We start from the raw sequence: 23,095 nt of genomic DNA, 5'->3' as shown, positions 1-23,095 counted from the left end.
CACGTTCATAGCCTATTTGTTGTATTTCAAAAGTGATATTGAATTGTGTTTGGTTGTCAATGCAACCAAACATCTAAATTTGAAGGAAATGTATATTCTGCTTGGATAGTTCCATCTGTGACACTAACTTACTCTGGATTTTATTTCAGTTTGTCTACAAATTAAAATATGTTGGATTCACATCTCCATCTCAACCAAAAATCTAAGTTCAAGAATATGACTAAATCTAATCAAATCTAACTTGAAATGCACTTGAAATAAAGTTTGATTTGATTTAGTCCTGTTCTTTAACGTTTGGTTGAGATGGAGACGTGAATTCAACATATTAATGATTAACTTAATAGATTAGGTTTGAAATCAACCAAACCTTGAAACCATAGGCCTATAAGTATTGTGCATTGTCTATTTTAAGTTTTACCCTGGGTTGAATTGAAACAATAGCTGTAACTCTGTTAAACCTACCCGTTGGAATGATTTCGATAGCAACAGTGAATTGAGTTATTAAGAGATCTCTCAATAATCATTCTCACAATAGAATATTGTTAGTAGTCACTGACAAATATCAATGCTAAAATGGACTTATTTAAAACCCAGTATTGGAGACCAAATGACTAGCTGTAGATAGATCAACTCTCCAGTAGGAAGTGCTGCTCAGCCTATAGTTTTTTAAATAATAGTGGATATAACTTTGAAGATCTGACTTTGTTTCAAAGGTACAAATTCAACATATATAATACAATGTTTGTATATGTTGAAACTTCGTTACAATGATGGCAAAATCCTGTGGTTGAAATTCCACCCTTAAAACAACAGTTTACATTGATTACTTTTGTCAAATCCAATGTATTTTCCACATAGATTCCACACCACAATACTTGAAAATTTGCGTTAAAACGTTGATTCAACCAGTTTGTGCCCAGTGGGATATTTTCCACATTTTAAATATTTAATTATTATCAACCATATAATTAAAACTTAAAAGAATGACTTTGTTGATAGAAAATAGACAAGTAGTGAGTAAATGCACACTGTCTACATTCGCGCGTATAAATGCGCACTGTCCACGTTCAGTCAGTTGCTGACGGTTGGAGTCATTATTGACCAATCAAACACTTATTGACCAATAAAGCACCTAGCACCTATCCCTGGCGGTAGCGGTGGTGATGGGGGACAGTTTCATGGAAGAAAAAGATTAACAGGTCAACACGCGTAGTAGGCTACTAAGGGAAGGAGGGGTTATATCCTGAACTACCGGAGAGACGCTCATGTTCACGCTCACACTACTCGTCAACTGTCTGTCCTGACAAGAGTGAGACATCAGATGTCCGCGGGAAATATGGACCATGAGAGGAAAAGAAAAATGAAGGAGCAATGTGCCCTGAGGAAGGACATCATCAAAGAGTTCCTGGCAGAATTTCTGGGGATATTCGTATTAATAGTAAGTACATTGACACTTTCCCTCATCACCCGACTGTCATTTAATAGCCTGCTTTAAAGCTGCAACAATATGGTAATAAGGTGTCAAATTGTCCTCAGGGGACTTGATCTGTCAACAGGGATATCATGTTTTGATATGTTTAGGTGCTGACTAATATATCCTTATAATGTGGCTTCTCTTTGATGTGCTCATCCATAATTCTGGTCTGAGAAACTCCTTGGGAGATAATTAACACATCTAGAGAATGTTGTAATGGTACGTTTGACAGGTGGAGAATAGGAGGGGGAGAATTAATGGGATGCTTGGTATTTTCAGACATAAAGAAAAACATGATCAAACACAATAAACCTTTACTGACATGCACCATTCACCATGCACCATGCACCATGCACCATGCACCATGCACCATGCACCATGCACCATGCACCATGCACCATTCCATATGATGTATGATCATCACAGTGATTTGACATTCATGTTTCTTTAGAATGTATCTAATCTGTGAATAGACCCAATTTATGTAGCATACTGCACACCTTTATATTTCCACAAAGCTTCATTATTTGATTAACCAGGCTACCTTATATGTTGCTTGTAGGCTGAAAATCATCATATGACAGCATCAATAGTAATACACTTTTAAAGCATAGCCCCCTATCAATTGCAATCAACTTGTAAATGAATACAGTGATTTGAAATGGAATGAGAATAGATCTATATTACACTGAATACAGAGAAGACATTAGCATAAGATAGACCACCTAGTCCAATTCACTGTTCCTTTTCCCCCTTAACAGACATACACACTCTCTCTTTCTCTCTGCATTATTACTGCGGTAAAAACACACACATTTCCCCATCATCACCAAGTTTGGAGGGAAACACTGTTTTACTGTGGTAAAATCTACAGGGGTCCTTAATAATCTGACCTGTCCTTTGCCTTCAACCTGTCCCCTCTGGGTTCACCTCCCCGTCCTGTCCTGTCTGTCTGAGTGGCACAGCTCAGTGGTTGGGCTTACTGAGGCTCAGTCTCAGTGGGCTCAGTGAGTCAGTGGTCATCTAGGTCAGCGGCACAGCATCAATGGACTAATCCACTCCTCACAACAGAAACAGCTATTTTTGGACGGCATCCTTCTTTCAACACTTTTGTTTTGATTTACTTGTCCTTCTAATTAATCAATGAAAGGATGAATGATAATTTCCCATGCTTCAAATGGGATATCTTCTATGGCATTCTTCTTACAGAGTTCAGGAGGAACACACTGATCTAAAAGGCCATCTAATTAGAAATGAAGGCTGTAGAACAAGAGGACTAGTCTTTTGTGCATAATTGGAAATTAAAAAACAACGACTTCCTCCTGCCAACATGTTTTTGCTTGTGTTTTTTTGTCTCTGTCTCCGTCCCAGCTATTTGGATGTGGCTCTGTGGCCCAGACGGTGCTGAGTAAGGGAGCTCTGGGAGAACCCCTGACCATCCATATCGGCTTCACTCTGGGGGTGATGATGGCCGTCTACGTAGCTGGGGGAGTTTCAGGTGAGTACCATGCCTACTTTACATAACTTTGCATTCTCAACATTAATTTCTAAAGTCCACTCGGCACATAGCCAATATACATTGTTCTAACTTCCCAAATAGTTGATTTTGCAGTATGATTGAAAATGCAACACAACATGTGTGTTTAGTGTTGAGACTTTTCAGTTGGTCAGCACCTCATTTTATAAATCAGGCCTTTTTATGTCATTATATCCTCTTTTGTTTGTAACATGAAACTACAAAAGGAGAGACTGAGATACTGACAGATGTAGTATAGTGTCATTACTATAAAAAACACAAGATGAACACTGAGAGAAAGAATGATACTTTGCACTCAGTCACCTATATCCACAAACAACTTGTCCAATTACAAATGTGGTGGCACGTATCCTAGCGGTTAGAGAGGCAAGCCAGCATCAGGAGGGTTGGTGGTATCAAATCCTAAATTCCATTGCCTACACTCATAGAAAAAAAAGGTTCCAAAAGGTTTCTTCAGCTGTCCCAATAGGCAAACCCATTTTGTTTCCAGGTAGAACCCTTTTGGGTTCCATGTAGAACTTTCTGTACAAAGAAATAGTTATTTAAAGCATACTCCTATGGGGACAGCCAAAGAACCCTTTAAGGTTCTAGATAGCACCTTTTCTTCTAAGTGTGTACTGTTGCCCTTGAGCAAGGCACTTAACCCCCCACAACAACAGCTTCCTGGGTGCCCAGTGTGGCAGCCTCCTGCACCTCTCCAAAAACCTGCTCATGTGTGTCTCAGAGGGGTTAAAAGCAGAAGTCAAATTTTGTGCAATTGACAAATTAAAGGATCTTAATATTAAAAAGGGTTTTAGGTTAAAATATGTGAGCAGGACTCAAAGGTCATCAATGGTTGTTTGTCTTTGATGAGAAGGCTTTACTTTGCCATGAACTTTGACCATCGATGTCTGGCTCTCTTTGCTCTCAGGTACTAAACTCTTAAAGGACAACATGTACTTCCCACATGTCTGGGTAACTGTGTGTTATGGCTCCATGGATGTCCTCACATCCACATGTTCACGTGTTCATTGTTTGAGAAAGGAGGAGATGATGTCCATCCCTTTTGTCAGGTAGATCACAGGAGAGAAAGTAAAGTGTACAGCCATGGATCACTAACACTCTCTGACTTGTGTCCTGGGGAAAAGTCCACACACAGTAACAGAAATGGACTGTGGAGACCTAGGTCATCACTAGAGACTCAGCAACATGGCGAAATGATGCAGAGAACATCATCTTAGTATTCCATAGCAGTCTGGACTCAACGTGGGTACCATTTAGTATTACCCTAACCGGGAGAGAGGCACAGATACCCATTCCTAATGCCTGGCTGCTTCTTGGTGTCAGAGGATGAAGTGTGCCGGCTAGATTTACAAGGCTGGAGTTGTGTGTCCTCATGTCCAGGGAAACGTTATTGGGTACATTCCATAGAGATTAAAGCAAGGATCGCCCTCTCCTTCTCGCTTCGGCAGCAATAATGGCACAGAGGGATAACATTAGGGGGAATTACTTTTTAAAAGTCACGCTGCCTTAGATGAGCTTGCTGAGCAAGGTGGAGAGCGCTTTTTAATCAGCAATCAAGGGTTTCATTATGTCTCAGCGAGGCTTTACGTAATGGGGGATGATGAGTTGTAATTTGAAATTGCCGTGGTAATTTCCATCACAATTGGGACATAAAAGAGCAACGACGTGATTAGAGCTTTTAATGCCCACCCCCGGGATAATATGAACACTGTAGCATATGAGCTAATATGAGTGTTATATGAGCCATACTCAATGTGCTTTCATCTTAGAAAATCCAGTGTTGGCAGAGTGTGAGCTTAGTCTTTGTACTGTATCTCTAAAGCTCAACTCATGACCACCCCTCATCCTCAATGCCTGGTTTACACCTACAACACATCAGACCAGAGTGTTGGGAAGCCAACATTTATGCCATGTTTGGATGAATGTGGTTGAATCATTAATTGAGGAGCTTCCTTGAGCGAAAATGAATTCAGGAAGAATGGAGTGTGTAGTAGGCTACAGTATAGGAACCTTTACTGCATGATTGGGCCATTCAACCCTGGGGCCCATGTGTGGATGAGAAGCCTTCACACTGTTAGGTGACATCTCTGATGATGATCACAGGTATTGGACTAATGAGCTTTACTGGGGCATGGGTCTCCAGCCTCCCAGCCAGGCTAGCCTCTCCAAGTGGAACACAACACACTTCTGTTTCCCCCCACTCCTTTTCACTCCTATGTTGGCGATGCTAATTTACAGGCAGAGTAAACCAGAACCCTTGTTAGCGGAGGTGTGTCATGGCCGGGTCCTTCCAACGACATGCAGTTTCCGCGAGCCTTAAGCAGATTCAGGCAGATTATGTCAGACCCAATTCCGATCGGATGTTTCAGCTGGCTGTTGTGGCCACAGTAAGGGAACAGGGCTGGGGATTAGTGTTTGGGGTGCTCTGAAACCCCCAGCAGTGTTGCCCCGCTGAGGTCACCCAGAGCCTCAGTCCCCACCTTGGCCCCCGCCTAGTGTTGTGCTGTAATTAATTGTGTCTATGACTGAATCCACTAGATAAGGATAGTGGTTACATTCATTTGTATCTCAGACTTCCTACAAAAGCTTGAACCTTGTTTTGAATTCCAGTTTTGACCTTTGTTCCAGGGGCCCATGTGAACCCAGCAGTCTCCCTGGCCATGGTGGTCCTGGGCAAGCTGCCAATAAAGAAGTTCCCTGTCTACGTGGCAGCACAGTTCCTGGGTGCCTTTGCTGGATCTTGTGCTGTCTATGGGTTGTATTATGGTAGATGTTACTGTGATCATGTCCATCACCATCATCATAATCATCATCATTATGATCATACACATTAATGCAGAGATTCTAAATGGAATCCATATTCATAGCATTTAGCCAGTGTGATATTTGAATGGAAAGGTATTGATCATTATTGGAGTGGGAACATTATAGGTTATTACTAACACTAACATTATTGGGAAAACTCAATGGCTAATTCTACTATTCTCTTTTCCATAGATGCCTTAATGGAACACACAGGAGGAGTTATGCAAGTTACTGGCATCAATGCCACAGCTAATATATGGGCATCCTACCCTGCCAAGCACATCTCAGTCCTTGGAGGATTCGTAGACCAGGTGAGAGATGCACCATCAATGGTTATCTAACCATATCCTAATACTCTTTGTTACTGAATGATATGAGCCGCACAGGCACACACCCTGATTTATGTTTGAAGTCCCTGAGCTAGATCATGTCAGTACATGTGTAATAGTATGTATATAAATGAATGTGCACATGAGCATTAATGTATTTAACCAGGCAAATCAGTTAAGAACACATTTTTATTTACAATGACGGCCTATCCCGGCCAAACTAACCCTAACATGGACGATGCTGGGCCAATTGTGCACCGCCCTATGGGACTCCTGATCACGGCCTGTTGTGATACTGCCCAAGATTGAACCCGGGTCTGTAGTTACGCCTCTAGCACTGCGATACAGTGCCTTAGAGCACTGCGCCCCTCAGTCCCCCAAATGCATTTAGATCAGTCATGTGAAGTGTAAGTAACTAAGCGGACATGGTGAACAGTATGTGTCAAATTAAATCAAATGTTAGCTGTCACATGGTTCGTAACCAACAGGTGTAGACGAAGAGTGAAATGCTTACTTACGGGCCCTTCCCAACAACGCAGAGAGAGAGAAAATAGAGAAATAATAGAAAAGTAATAACACATAATAGAAGTAATAATAAATACACAATGAGTAACGATAACTTGGCTATGTACACGGGGTACCAGTACCGAGTCGATAGGTATGAGGTAATTGAGGCAGATATGTACATATAGCTAGGAATAAAGTGACTAAGCAACAAGATATATAATAAACAGTAGCAGCAGCAGATGTCATGAGTAAAGAAGGTTAGTGCAAAAAAGGTCAATGCAGATTGTCTGGGTAGCTAATCGGTTAACTGTTTATCTTACTATTTAGCAGTCTAGTGGCTTGGGGGTAGAAACTGTTCAGGGTCCTGTTGGTTCCAGACTTGGTGCATCAGTACCGCTCGCCATGCAGTAGTAGAGAGAACAGTCTATGACTTGGGTGTCTGGAATATTTGACATTTTTCAGGGCCTTCTTCTGACACCGTCTGGAGTAGAAGTCCTGGATGTCAGGAAGATTGGCCCCAGTGATGTACTGGGCCGTACGCACTACCCTCTTTACCGCCTTGTGGTTTGATGCCAAGCAGTTGCCATACCAAGCGGTGATGCAGCCAGTCAAGGTGCTCTCAGTGGTGCAACAGTAGAACTTTTGGGGGATCTGAGGGCCCATGCCTAATCTTTTCAGCCTCCTGAAGGGGAAGAGGAGTTGTCGTGCCCTCTTCACGACTGTGTTGGTGTGTGTGGACCATGATAGATCCTTAGTGATATAGACACTGATGAACTTGAAAGTCTCGACCCCCTCCACTACAGCCCCGTCAAAGTGAATGGGAGAATGCTCGGCCCTCTGTTTCCTGTAGTCCATGATCTGCTCCTTAGTCTTGCTGACGTTGAAGGAGAGTTTGTTGTCCAAGTCCTGACAGGTCTCTGACCCCCGTGTTGAGGGTCAGCATGGCGGATGTGTTGTTGCCTACCCTCACCACCTAGGGTTGGCCGTCTGGAAGTCCAGGATCCAGTTTCAGAGGGAGGTGTTCAGTCCCAGGGTTCTTAGCTTAGTGATGAGCTTGAGGGCACTATGGTGTTGAACGCTGAGCTGAGTCATTGAACAGCATTCTCACATAGGTGTTCCTCTTGTCCAGGTGGGAGAGGGCAGTGTGGAATGCAATAGAGATTGCATCATCTGTGGATCTGTTGGGGCGGGATGCGAATTGGAGTGAGTCCAGGGTGTCTGGGATGATGTTGTTGATTTGAACCATGACCAGCATTTCAAAGCATTTCATGGCTACAGATGTGATACGGGGTATGGGGTGATAGTCATTTACAGGTTACCTTGGCGTTCTTGGACACAGGGACTATGGTGGGCTGCTTGAAACATGTAGGTATTACAAACTGTGTCAGGGAGAGGTTGAATATGTCAGTGAAGACACTTGCCAGCTGGTCAGCTCATGCTCTAGGCATCCTGGTAATCCTTGTGAATGTTAACCTGTTTTAAAGTTCTTACTCAAATCGGGCAACGGAGAGCATGATCACACAGTCGTCCGGAACAGCTGTTGCTCTCATACATATATTGTGAACAATACTGGCTGAGCAAAAACAACCATCTGTGTTGAATACCCAAGAGCTGAGTGTGCACATACAGGTTTGGTTTCGAATTGAAGGCAGTGAAATTTACATTAAATTAAGGATTTTTTAAAAACTTTTGATTTAAATAGCTTTACTTTTCAGTTTATTGAGAAGTCTTTGAAAATAAATGCAATTTTTTCAATTATTTTAATTGTAGTTTATTTCCTAAATTGACTGCCTTCAATTCGAATTCAGCCCAACCCTGGTGTGTGTGTGTGTGTGTGTGTGTATATGTGTGTGTGGTTATGTGGTTGGGTTTGTGTGTGTGTGTGTGTGTGTATGTGCGTGTGCGTGTGTGTGTGTGTGTGTGTGTGTGTGTGTGTGTGTGTGTGGTTATGTGTGTGGTTATGTGGTTATGTGGTTAGGTGTGTGTAGGGGGTCAAAATATAATCAGAAAACAATCATTAACTGGCTAATAGAAGCAAACATTCAAGCAGCCATTTTCCCCTCTATGAACAGTAATTAATGCAAATGTTGAGTTGTTGACTATTTTTATCCCAAGATAACATTTGCTCCTAATATCTAACCATATGGATACTGTTCAAAAGACTTTAAAGCTGCCTCATCTATCATCCAGGGGAAAGGGGAAGCCCCATTATAGGCTTAGGCAAAAGAATAGACGGCAACAGGTCATCACAGCAAATTAGTCCTGCTGGCCACAGACAGTCATTATAAAACCCAGACCATAACAACAAGCCATTCTCCCTCTGTCACTGTCTGGTATCCAACTCCTATTATCATCTACCATTACATAAAAAGCTACAAAGAATACCACTGTTATGCTATTATGAGAGGCTGTCTTTTCTATATTGGTGGAAGCATCACAGTGACAGCATGAGCAGTAGCTACAGATGGTTCATTTTGTAGCGGTGATGAATATACTGAATACAGATGTAGGATCTTAATTTGATCACTCTTTTGTTACTGTAAATTTTTCTGCACAGCAGGAAAGGGTATTGCAGTGTATTCAATGTTTAATTAGGCTGTTAGCACTTGTAAACAATGACAGCCACTGCCAGGGAATCTAAACCAAAGCATGGACTGCTGTCATACCTTGTCCATTGACTACTTACAGGTTGAGTAACCCAATATGTAATTTTGTAATTTGAGCAAACTATCCCTTTAATTATAATCTACATTATAATTCATATTTCCTGATGCTGCAGGATTATTTTCCTGCTGTAGCAAACTGGTTCAAATTAAGATCCTACATCTGTATGTCTGTCAATTTTCTGTTTTGATCATTGCTATCGCAAACTCATGGCTGATGCCTTGTCTCCAGGTAATAGGAACAGCTGCCTTGATCCTGTGCATTCTGGCCATTATTGATGGGAAGAACATTGGAGCTCCCAAAGGGATGGAGCCACTGTGCATTGGCCTGATCATCATGGCCATCGGAGTGTCCATGGGACTCAACTGTGGCTATCCCATCAACCCTGCTAGAGACCTGGGCCCAAGGCTCTTCACTGCTGTGGCCGGTTGGGGCATGGAGGTGTTCCGGTAATTTCCAACAATTCTTATAATAGAGAGAAGACAAGTCCCACAAATGAGAGCTGGATGACCTCCATACGTACAGTAGCATTTCACAAACATTGTTAGATGCCTTTTGCCCGGAAACCCTTTGAAATTGAAAATGAGCTTCCGTCTCCTAAAAAAATCACTTTACAGTAGAACATTGAAAGATTCACGAAGACACAAAAACAGAGTATGTGTGTGTGTGACAGGGAAGCACCTCTCTGATCTGAGCGTGCCAAGCGGAGCTGCAGGCACATTATGCTGCTTTTCAGTCTTCCTCCCCAGCAGTGGCTGGGAGTTAGGCACACAGTGTGAGAAACATGGGAGTGAATGCCAGTGGCCTGGCCTCCTTCTCTCCTTCAGGAAGAGCAGGAGTATGCGGCTCTATCGCTATCTCTGCTCTTCTGACAATCTCAATCAATATTTCCAGCAACCTCTTGTATCTCCTGCATTTTCAAAAAGGCTTGGAGACGTGAGCGGGCAGTAAGATTATTTCTCCGCACATAAATATTCCATGCTTCATATAACAGAAAAATGGCACCATTGTGTGTCCTACTGTCAGAGGCAGACTCTCTCTCTCTGCCATCACTCCTCAAAGCTGTCCCTGGTCTTTGGGTATTTATTTACACTAGATAAGCAAAGCGGTCATCGGCTGCAATGTCTGTACTTTGCCATGCAAACTTCCATAGTCCCTAGAGAAAGCTGGGTGAAGCAATTCACAAGCAGTTATTCAACAATGAGAGCTGGGCTAAAGAAGAGTTACATAAGATAAATGTGAAGGATATGAGGGACCTCTCTGCCAGTGCACTATAGACTTCTCTTCAGAAGAGGGCGCTGTCTGATCTAATGGCCAAAGTCAACAGTTTCCCAACCTGCACTTTGGGGAGCCCCGCCATTGCACATATTTGTTCTATTCCAGCACTAGCACAGTACACCTGATTCATCGGAATGGGCTGGTCGATTAAATCACAAGCTGAATCAGAAGTGCTGGAGCTAGAATAGAACAATTGTGTGCAATGGCTGGGGGTCCCCTACTGGGGTGGGAAACGTTAACGTACGGTATTTGACCCTCTACTTTATACCGTGTTCACACTACATCTTACGAGATGTTCTGCATACAGATGTAGGATCTTAATTTGATCACCCTGTTATAGGAGAACTCTCCTGCAATGCAGGACATTAAAAACTTGTAGTATATTTGAAGTTTAAAAAGGTTTCTAAAGTTTGTAATTTCCACTTTGAGATTAAAGACTTGATTTTCCCTTACGAAAAATGTATGAACCCCTACAAAAATGTCCATGAATTATAATTTCCTGTTGCTGCAGGATTCCTTTCCTGCTGTAGCAAGCTGACTCAAATTAAGATCCTATGTCTATATGAAATTATCCATATACGTATACATTTAAGATTAGTTCTCGCTAATGCGCACATAAACCTGCGGCCCTGAGATTTACATCACACTGTCAAATTTGACGTAATCTGCCCATTTGAAATATAGGTTTAAGTACATCCCTTAAATCTCAGATGTTTTAGCAGCACACACAGCTGTAATCACAATGTTAAGATAGAGATGTATAAGGGTGATAGTAGGATATATAGCGTACATTCCATCCACCATACATTACATCCACTGAATCTCTGTAAGGAAACTGAATGCAATAGGACCAGGTACAGTGCCACTTTCCTTTGACATCAGTAGGAAGAGCTGAGAGGGTGCCATGTCTACGAGACGTCATCGTGTGACCCAGTGTGTCTGTCCGTCATCAGGCCTGATCATGGGATATGGTTAGTCACCCTGGCTCTGCCCATGGATTACATACCCTAATCCACCAGCCATGTAGTCTGTATCCACCCCCTGGTAGTTTAGCAGCTAAACACAGCCTGTTCAGACACTGTCTGTTTTCCTACCTGGGCCTTGTCACGTCAGTGCTGGTCATTCAGTCCCTTTCACCCACAGGATCCAAATAGTCAGCACTAGCAGAGGGAGGCTAATCTCTATCAAGGAGTTGCCCTGAGGTGATCAAGCGCTCAGTTCAGGACAGAATCAGGACATGTACTACGTAGGCTACAGTAGCAAAGAGCTGTTTAGGTGGGAATTTGAGGGGTGATCTGGGGGTCATTGGAAATTGTTAGGCTTTTACTATTACCTGCTATTAAGATAACTGGCAAATCTGTAAAGCACAATTAGAATTAAGCATTAATAGAAACAGATTGGTGGGGAGTGGGAACAGATCAACTTTATGCATAGTTGGATCAATAGATTAGCAGGCAGATCGAAACCTCTTAAGGATCCGCCCATTTTTTTACATTTTCACCTAAAATGACATACCCAAATCTACCTGTAGCTCAGGCCCTGAAGCAAGGATATAGTTTGTGGAAAAGTGAAAGGAATATAGGAGATTATAACACAATAGATCTTGTAAAAGATAATACAAAGAAAAGCTAACCGTTCTTTTGTATTTTTTTTTGTACCATCATCTTTGAAATGCAAGAGAAAGGCCATAATGTATTATTCCAGCCCAGGTGCAATTTAGATTTTGTCCATTAGATGGCAGCAGTTTATGTGCACTGTTTAGACTGATCTGATGAACCATTGCATTTCTGTTAATAATGTTGAATCAAGACTGCCCAAATGTGCCTAATTTGTTTATCAATAACTTTTCATGTTCAAAATTGTGCACACTCCTCAAACAATAGCATGGTATTATTTCACTGTAATAGCTACTGTAAATTTGACTAACAAAGATTAACAAGAATTTAAGCTTTCTGCCAATATCAGATATGTCTGTGTCCTGGGAAATTTTCCTATTACTTACAACCTCATGCTAATCGCATTAGCCTACATTAGCTCAAGCGTCCCGTGGAAGGAACACTGATCCCGAAGATGTGAGAGAGTGTAGAGGAGTAGTGAGAGGTGGAGATTAGAGAGAGCCTATCCAGGGAGTCTTACTGTGTAAATTAACAAAAGGTAGTAGTGGAATCTGTTCCCAATGTACCAGTGGAGGCTGCTGAGGGGAGGACGGCTCATATTAATGGCTGGAACGGAGCAAATGGAATGGTCCGTGTGTTTGATGTATTTGATACCATTCCACTGATTCCGCTCCAGCCATTACCACAAGCCCATCCTCCCCAATTAAGGTGCCACCTGTGTAATGTACAGTAGCGTACCCCAGACCATGGCACGTTCCTGGGCCACTTTAAAGCCCCATGCAGTGTCTTTTTCAATGTATTTTTAAATCATCACTGTATCACATGAAAATAACGACAAATATATTTTTATCATTTATTACCCTGAGCCTCCTTTTGCTATCGATTAGGATGTCTGATTGTGTGGGCGTGTTGATACAAATTTAAATATATTTTCATACACATCCCTGATTGGTGGATAGGATCATCCCTGCTTACTCCTTCAAATTAGGAGGATACATATGCAAATACAAGACAACTGGTCATTGGTCCGAATAATTAGATCAGATTATGATTTAATGCTGTTGGCCAAAAACTGCATCCCACCTGAACAGGCTGAAACTCCAAGTATTTTTTCAATAATCTCTTACTCTTAAAGGGCATTATAATATTTTTCACAATTTCAGAGTTTTTTTTACACCTCATAGTGTGGAGATATCATAAAATAAACAGGTAAATCATGTTTTTGACTGCACTGTCCCTTTAACGCGGGTGACCACTATTTACCCTGTAGATAGTGTGCAAAACATTACTGAGTTTGCACCTCCTTTGGCTCTCAGAACAGCCTCAATTCATTGGGGCATGGACTCTACAAGGTGTCGAAAGCGTTCCACAGGGATGCTTGCCCATGTTGACGACGATGCTTCCCACAGTTGTGTCAACTTGGTTGGATGTCCTTTAAGTGGTGGACCATTCTTGATTCACACGGGAAACTTTTGAGCATGAAAAACCCAGCAGCGTTGCAGTTCTTGACACACTCAAACTGGTGCGCCTGGCACCTACTACCATACCCTGTTCAAAGAGACTTAAATCTTTTGTCTTGCCCATTCACCCTCTGAATGGCACACATACACAATCCATGTTCTCTCAAGGCTTAAAAATCCTTCTTTAACCTATCTCTTCCCCTTCATCTATACTGATTGAAGTGGATTTAACAAGTGACATTATAAGGGATCATAGCTTTCACTTGGATTCACTTGGTCAGTCTGTGTCATGGATAAAGCAGGTGTTCCTAATGTTTTGTACACTCAGTGTATTTGGTATTAAATGTTTTATTTTAACTTACTCACTACAAAGTCAAATGTAAAATCCTAAACCCCTGCATGTATATCTCATCTGGTCTGTGCAGTGCTGGAGGCTGCTGGTGGTGGATCCCAGTAGTGGGGCCCATGGTGGGAGGAGTGGTGGGAGCCGCCATTTACTTCCTGTTCATCGAGCTGCACCATGCCGAGCCTGAGAAACAGAGGGAGAACAACATCAAGGACAAATACGAGATGGTCACCCTGAGTTAGACAGAGAGGCCATGAGCACCAATGGTACTGAGGCTTGGCAGCTTCCTACCCCTTTAACCCTCAACAGGCTAAACATTCACCTCAATGAGGCCACACTTGACACAACCTTCTCCGCTTGCACTAGAGTAATTTCCTCTGTCTAAGGGACCTGAGGTCAGGTCTCAGTCTCTGCACTCTCATGGACAGGTCCGCTGAAAGAATGCCAGTTGAGCCAACACATAAAAAACACAAACAGTATGTAATGTTAAATTCACAATCACAAGCTGAGATCTCAGGCATGTTTACTAGCCCATGACATCATCATCAGGTGTTCAGACTATCCATTCTACTCTGAGGATAGTTCCTGAGTACAGTGATTTTTAAGAATTTATATTGCATTTCTTGTATAGGGATATTTTTCATTGCAGGAGGAATTTTCCAAGTTTGAAACCGTCTCAATATTTTCTCTTTCAGGCAGAGGCAATGGTAAATGTTATTAACAACACCAATGGTAAATGTTATTAACAACATAGGAAATAGCCAGTAACAGTTTCTGTGATGGAAGGAAGGAAGTGTGTATATTCTTTGTCATTGAGCTAGTTTAATGGTATGCTCTCTGGAGTGTCTTCCGTCTTCTGCTTCACTTCATCCATCTATTTGTTACAGTTATGTGAATCGCTCTGCCTGCTGTGACACACAGCCTCATCACTGCATGTGTGCTATAGCTAACACACATCTATGAATTTGTGCTTTGAAAAGCTCATAGTCTTGTTTCCTAGCTTTTATTTTTAGAGGGCAGAAAAAACAGCCTTAATGTGTGTGAAATGAGCCTCACACCGTTCTGTTTGTACTCTCTCTCTCTCGTTGAGCACAGAACTGTGTATCGTGACACGGCATCACTTCTAAATTATTTTTATCTGACTTTTATTTCCTCTTACATAACATTCCTGCTGTCGTGTGCACACATTTTCATAGAAGCATGAGTAGGGAAGCCTAGTATCTACAGTACCATTGGACATGTTTTAATAAACAAAATACTGTATGAAGAGTCCAATGAGAGATAGTTTACCCCACTGGCTAATGGCCATATGGGAATGTATAAAAATGGTTTGTTTATCGTAATCAATACGTTATTCCTCCAATGATGTGACTAGGATTTAACCACGGAGGAACTCCTACAGTATGACCTATAGTGAACTGGACAATAACAGAATAACATCAGTGCAACTTCCAAGAATAGAGCCCTTCAACTCAAAAACACTCAAATGAACAAAGTGATGTTATTTAGCCATGGGTGGGCAGAGCAACATGGATGGGCAGAGGAACATGGGTGGACAGAGGAACATGGGTGGACAGAGGAACATGGGTGGACAGAGGAACATGGGTGTGCAGAGGAACATGGGTGTGCAGAGGAACATGGGTGTGCAGAGGAACATGGGTGGGCAGAGGAACATGGGTGGGCAGAGGAACACTAGTTCCCTATTCCCAGAAGAGCCCTCACCAATGGAACACATAGCATTTTATAACCTGTATGTGGCTTACTACTGAACCAGATATAATTCGTAAGGAATAATAAAGCTCTATAGAAATGATTTTCTATATTACTTAGTGGTTAGTTGCTGTAGTTTCTTATTGTAGTTCATTTTTGTTTAAAACAATTGCTACATGTACTTTGGATGACTACATGATGCTAGCTTGATTCTCCTGAGATTCAACCTTTGGATGACTACATGATGCTAGCTTGATTCTCCTGAGATTCAACCTTTGGATGACTACATGATGCTAGCTTGATTCTCCTGAGATTCAACCTTTGGATGACTACATGATGCTAGCTTGATTCTCCTGAGATTCAACCTTTGGATGACTACATGATGCTAGCTTGATTCTCCTGAGATTCAACCTTTGGATGACTACATGATGCTAGCTTGATTCTCCTGAGATTCAACCTTTGGATGACTACATGATGCTAGCTTGATTCTCCTGAGATTCAACCTTTGGATGACTACATGATGCTTGCTTGATTCTCCTGAGATTCAACCTTTGGATGACTACATGATGCTAGCTTGATTCTCCTGAGATTCAACCTTTGGATGACTACATGATGCTAGCTTGATTCTCCTGAGATTCAACCATTGGATGACTACATGATGCTAGCTTGATTCTCCTGAGATTCAACCATTGGATGACTACATGATGCTAGCTTGATTCTCCTGAGATTCAACCATTGGATGACTACATGATGCTAGCTTGATTCTCCTGAGATTCAACCATTGGATGACTACATGATGCTAGCTTGATTCTCCTGAGATTCAACCTTTGGATGACTACATGATGCTAGCTTGATTCTCCTGAGATTCAACCATTGGATGACTACATGATGCTAGCTTGATTCTCCTGAGATTCAACCATTGGAGGAGTACATGATGCTAGCTTGATTCTCCTGAGATTCAACCATTGGATGACTACATGATGCTAGCTTGATTCTCCTGAGATTCAACCATTGGAGGAGTACAATGTTTTATGGCTGTTGTTTTTTTGTTGCTTCACTTGGCTTAAGAAAAGATAAAAGGCACTTTTCCTCACACAATTTTTCTCAGATGCTATTTGATAAAAGTTACTTGTTTGTGAAGGTCATTTTGTAATTTATACAACTGTAATGTAGATTTGACAAAAATGCATATTTCATGTGTATTTCTTTCTTACTTACTGTCTTGATCAATCAATCCACACGATTAATGGTCTACTGATTAAGGGAAGTAACAGACATTCAATGAGAAACTGTCACTAACCACTGTGGTCCACTAGCACTGAATAAGTGCATTGGTAGTAACTGGAAGGTATTCAATATTACCCGTGTATGCAATCCTAAAAATAACAGGCCAGAAAACCGGTCACGATCACTGACTACAGCCACTTAGTCACTCCAGTGTGGAGTGAATAAAACATTTTAAAAAGGCAGCAATCGGAAATGCTTATGTAATGTCATGAAGAATAGATGAGGCATGATTTCTCTCTCTCTCTCTATCTATCTCTTTAGGCCTGGTTTGTTGCCTCCCCTCTGCAGAGTTCATCTCACTGTATGTGTGAATAACAGACAGAGCACTAGGACACTCACAGTGGATCATGCCAGCTCACATACTGTACTCACAGAGCAAATAACTCTTTAAATTCAGTTTCAACTGGCAGCATCCTTCCCTACCTATACATCTCCCTTTAAATCACAAATACAGGTTTGAGCTTAGTTTGAGTTTATTTTATTTTTACAGGGACAGTGCACATTAATCAACTTTTCAGTAAAAATGCCGGTTTTAGCCAGCCGGCTAATTTTCAACCGCAGTCCCTGGGCAGGTTATTAAAAACAATTACAATATAGACAATAGCAACATAGGACAAACAAGACATAGAATACAGACAGAGCAACATAGGACAAGCAAGACGTAGCATACAGACGTAGCAACATAGAACAAAAAGCAGCAAGACAAAATTCATAAAAGCAACAAAGGGTTTTCCACACCTCACAAGCTACAGACAACAGACAACATGGAAAGTCGGCAACACACAGCTAGGGACCATGTTCACAAATCTGATTGACCTTTAGCCATGTCTTCAAGCATTTTGTGAAAGTGTTATATGTGGTGCAGTTATGTGTGTCTGATGGCAGTGTATTTCAGACATGGGAAGCTCTCACAGAGAAAACAGATTTACTAAAGGTGCTTTTCCTTAAGGGAACTATACAGTCACCTCTCATGGCAGACCTTGTGGATCTGCTGCCATATGTTTGGGTTTTCTGTTTAACAAAAATACTGAGTGGAGGGGGAGCCAGGCCATTTAGGATCTTGAATACAAGACATGCGTCGATGGATTGCACAAGATTTTCCCAACCCAGGAGCTCTTGCTTTCTGAGGATGTAACAGTGATGGTGGCTATTGGGCTTCCTATAAAGCACTTTGAGAGCCTGTTTGTAGACAGACTGAAAAGGTCTTAATGTTGTACAGCAAGCTTGGGCCCAACTAGTCAAGCAGTATGTTAAGTGAGGGAGTATCATAGATTTGAAGTACAGTTTTGCTACCTCTGTCGTCAAACAATTTCGTATAAATCGGAAATTAGCTAGGTTGAATTTGGTTATTTGAATTACATTTTTCACATGCTTTTTAAAAGAGAGGTTGGAATCCAGTATGATGCCAAGGTACTTAAAATCAGATACCACCTGGAGCTTCTCCCCTGACGCAGAAACATCTGGCATCTGTTGCCCTCTTTGTGATGAACATGCAAACAGTTTTTTCACATTGAGTTGGAAACACGAGTCACTGAGCCACTTTGTAACCTGGACCATTTACAGTAGTGAGTTCTTGTGCAGCTTGTTGTTTGCTCTTTGCATGCACATACAGTGGGGCAAAAAAGTATTTAGTCAGCCACCAATTGTGCAAGTTCTCCCACTTAAAAAGATGAGAGAGGCCTGTAATTTTCATCATTTTCAGTACCATCGATGTGTCAACTTCTGTTTGTAGTGTCCAAACCGTTTGGGCTACAAACTAATGTGACCCCACTGTGGAAAGGGGAGATTGTCACAAACACAAAGTTGGCACATCCACTGTACCGACTTAAGACGAATGCCAGTTGTGCTCTATGACCCCCACCAGTGCCACAGGACTGGTCTGAAGGTAACTGGTTTAAACAAATTAAGGGAAGTATGAAGGTAGTTTTGTGACTATCCACAACAAGGGGTTAAATATGTGTTTATGAATATGCTATTGAATGTGTTTCTCTGGGCTATAGTAGTAAAAGCCAAATGCAATATTTTATGAAATACTTGTAAAAATATATATATATCTAAAGGGTTCCTAAAATTCAAAATCAAATAGCTAAATGATTCATAGTATGACCATCTTAGAACAATTCCATATGTCAGCTCAGCAATATACTTTGTATCCCTCATTTACTCATTTTACTCATTTTTTACTTTATTTTGGCAGTTTCCGGTACAATATACAGTGGGGCAAAAAAGTATTTAGTCAGCCACCAATTGTGCAAGTTCTCCCACTTAAAAAGATGAGAGAGGCCTGTAATTTTCATCATAGGTACACTTCAACTATAACAGACAAAATTAGAAGAAAAAAAATCCAGATAATCACATTGTAGGATTTTTAATGAATTTATTTGCAAATTATGGTGGAAAATAAGTATTTGGTCACCTACAAACAAGCAAGATTTCTGGCTCTCACAGACCTGTAACTTCTTCTTTGAGAGGCTCCTCTGTCCTCCACTCGTTACCTTTATTAATGGAACCTGTTTGAACTTGTTATCAGTATAAAAAACACCTGTCCACAACCTCAAACAGTCACACTCCAAACTCCACTATGGCCAAGACCAAAGAGCTGTCAAAGGACACCAGAAACAAAATTGTAGACCTGCACCAGGCTGGGAAGACTGAATCTGCAATAGGTAAGCAGCTTGGTTTGAAGAAATCAACTGTGGGAGCAATTATTAGGAAATGGAAGACATACAAGACCACTGATAATCTCCCTCGATCTGGGGCTCCACGCAAGATCTCACCCTGTGGGGTCAAAATGATCACAAGAACGGTGAGCAAAAATCCCAGAACCACGCGAGGGGACCTAGTGAAATACCTGCAGAGAGCTGGGACCAAAGTAGCAAAGCCTACCATCAGTAACTCACTACGCCACCAGGGACTCAAATCCTGCAGTGCCAGACGTGTCCCCCTGCTTAAGCCAGTAGATGTCCAGGCCCGTCTGACATTTGCTGGAGAGCATTTGGATGATCCAGAAGAAGATTGGGAGAATGTCATATGGTCAGATGAAACCAAAATATAACTTTTTGGTAAAAACTCAACTCGTCGTGTTTGGAGGACAAAGAATGCTGAGTTGCATCCAAAGAACACCATATCTACTGTGAAGCATGGGGTGGAAACATCATGCTTTGGGGCTGTTTTTCTGCAAAGAGACCAGGACGACTGATCCGTGTAAAGGAAAGAATGAATGGGGCCATGTATAGTGAGATTTTGAGTGAAAACCTCCTTCCATCAGCAAGGGCATTGAAGATGAAACGTGGCTGGGTCTTTCAGCATGACAATGATCCCAAACACACTGCCCGGGCAACGAAGGAGTGGCTTCGGAAGAAGCATTTCAAGGTCCTGGAGTGGCCTAACCAGTCTCCAGATCTCAACCCCATAGAAAATCTTTGGAGGGAGTTGAAAGTCCGTGTTGCCCAGCAACAGCCCCAAAACATCACTGCTCTAGAGAAGATCTGCATGGAGGAATGGGCCAAAATACCAGCAACAGTGTGTGAAAACCTTGTGAAGACTTACAGAAAACATTTGACCTCTGTCATTGCCAACAAAGGGTATATAACAAAGTATTGAGATAAACTTTTGTTATTGACCAAATACTTATTTTCCACCATAATTTGCAAATAAATTCATAAAAAATCCTACAATGTGATTTTCTGGATTTGTTTCTTCTCATTTTGTCTGTCATAGTTGAAGTTTACCTATGATGACAATTACAGGCCTCTCTCATCTTTTTAAGTGGGAGAACTTGCACAATTGGTGGCTGACTAAATACTTTTTTGCCCCACTGTACTTTATATCCCACGGTTCAGTGTACTGTTGGTCACAGAGCTGACAAAACAGGGAACAAAGACCTGCGCATCCTTGACCAGACAGGTGACTGACTGTATGTAGTCACGGTCAGTGAGGGGGACAGGGGTCCACTTCCCCTCTTTTATAGGTGGTAAAACTGTAGGTTGGCATGGGTCAGGTGACAGCAAACAAAAAACAAGCACTGCCTGTGTTTGAAAAAGAAAATGTTCATTCTCTCTCTTACCATAGGTTTACCTGCAGCTGACATCACAGATGACACAGGACGTTTCTTTAACTCTTTGGGATCTGCCGCTAGTCATCTAATCTAAAGATGTGAGCTCAGACCTCAGATAGAAAATTGGAGACCTCCACATGTCTGGTTCAGCCTTGGGAGCAATTTCCAAATACCTGAAGGTACCATGTTCATCTGTACAAACAATAGTACGCAAGTACACTGCTCAAAAATAAAGGGAACACTAAAATAACACATCCTAGATCTGAATGAATGAAATATTCTTATTAAATACTTTTTTCTTTACATAGTTGAATGTGCTGACAACAAAATCACACAAAAATTATCAATGGATATCAAATTTATCAACCCATGGAGGTCTGGATTTGGAGTCACACTCAAAATTAATGTGGAAAACCACACTACAGGCTGGTCCAACTTTGATGTAATGTCCTTAAAACAAGTCGAAATGAGGCTCAGTAGTGTTTGTGGCCTCCACGTGCCTGTATGACCTCCCTACAATGCCTGGGCATGCTGCTCTTTCATGAGGTGGCGGATGGTCTCCAGAGGGATCTCCTCCCAGACCTGGACTAACGCATCCGCCAACTCCTGGACAGTCTGTGGTGCAACGTGGCGTTGGTGGATGGAGCGAGACATGATGTCCCAGATGTGCTCAATTGGATTCAGGTCTGGGGAACGGGCGGGCCAGTCCATAGCATCAATGCCTTCCTCTTGCAGGAACTGCTGACCCACTCCAGCCACATGAGGTCTAGCATTGTCTTGTATTAGGAGGAACCCAGGGCTAACCGCACCAGCATAAGGTCTCACAAGGGGTCTGAGGATCTCATCTTGGTACCTAATGGCAGTCAGGCTACCTCTGGCGAGCACATGGAGGGCTGTGCGGCCCCCCAAAGAAATGCCACCCCACACCATGACTGACCCACCGCCAAACCGGTCATGCGGGAGGATGTTGCAGGCAGCAGAACGTTCTCTACGCCGTCTCCAGACTCTGTCACGTTTGTTACATGTGCTCAGTGTGAACCTGCTTTCATCTGTGAAGAGCACAGGGCGCCAGTGGCGAATTTGCCAATCTTGGTGTTCTCTGGCAAATGCCAAACGTCCTGCACGGTATTGGGCTGTAAGCACAACCCCCACCTGTGGACGTCGGGCCCTCATACCACCCTCATGGAGTCTGTTTCTGACTGTTTGAGCAGACACAAGCACATTTGTGGCCTGCTGGAGGTCATTTTGCAGGTCTCTGGCAGTGCTCTTCCTTGCACAAAGGCTGCTGCTGGGTAGTTGCCCTCCTACGGCCTCCTCCACGTCTCCTGATGTACTTGCCTGTCTCCTGGTAGCGCCTCCATGCACTGGACACTACAGACAGACACAGCAAACCTTCTTGCCACAGCTCTCATTGATGTGCCATCCTGGATGAGCTGCACTACCTGAGCCACTTGTGTGGGTTGTAGACTCCGTCTCATGCTACCACTAGAGTGAAAGCACCGCCAGCATTCAAAAGTGACCAAAACATCAGCCAGGAAGCATAGGAACTGAGAAGTGGTCTGTGGTCCCCACCTGCAGAACCACTCCTTTATTGGGGGTATCTTGCTAATTGCCTATAATTTCCACCTGTTGTCTATTCCATCTGCACAACAGCATGTGAAATGTATTGTCAATCAGTGTTGCTTCCTAAGTGGACAGTTTGATTTCACAGAAGTGTGATTGACTTGGAGTTACATTGTGTTGTTTAAGTGTTCCCATTATTTTTTGAGCAGTGTATAAACACCATGGGACCACGTAACCGACATACCACTCAGGAAGGAGATGCGTTCTGTCTCCTAGAGATGAACGTACTTTGGTGCAAAAATTGCAAATCAATCCCAGAACAACAGCAAAGAACCGTGTGAAGATGCTGGAGGAAACAGGTACAAAAGTATCTATATCCACAGTAAAAACGAGTCGTATGTCAACATAACCTGAAAGGCCGCTCAGCAAGGAAGAAGCCACTGCTCCAAAACCGCCATA

General features: G+C 42.3%; 1 protein-coding gene across 2 annotated transcripts; it reads left to right on the top strand.

The window, feature by feature from the left end:
* Positions 1-1,171: 1,171 nt before the first annotated feature.
* On the top strand, positions 1,172-21,249 carry aqp9b (aquaporin 9b). 2 transcript variants are annotated; one of them, XM_042330950.1, is made up of 7 exons: positions 1,172-1,438; positions 2,846-2,972; positions 5,643-5,780; positions 6,012-6,130; positions 9,551-9,768; positions 14,099-14,285; positions 21,088-21,249. In XM_042330950.1, exons 1-6 carry the CDS (start codon positions 1,322-1,324, stop codon positions 14,259-14,261), a joined length of 882 nt encoding a protein of 293 aa, XP_042186884.1. In that variant the 5' UTR covers positions 1,172-1,321; the 3' UTR covers positions 14,262-14,285; positions 21,088-21,249. The 2 variants fall into 2 exon arrangements, with proteins under 2 accessions (XP_042186884.1, XP_024296026.1); XM_024440258.2 differs by lacking the exon at positions 21,088-21,249 and having other exon boundaries at positions 1,174-1,438; positions 14,099-16,931.
* The last annotated feature ends 1,846 nt before the right edge of the window (positions 21,250-23,095 follow it).

The sequence above is a fragment of the Oncorhynchus tshawytscha genome, linkage group LG12, assembly GCF_018296145.1.
Source record: "Oncorhynchus tshawytscha isolate Ot180627B linkage group LG12, Otsh_v2.0, whole genome shotgun sequence".
In the NCBI taxonomy this organism is placed as follows: domain Eukaryota; kingdom Metazoa; phylum Chordata; class Actinopteri; order Salmoniformes; family Salmonidae; genus Oncorhynchus; species Oncorhynchus tshawytscha.
The sequence above is the reverse complement of the archived record's forward strand: the minus strand, read 5'-3'. Positions and strand labels throughout refer to the sequence as shown.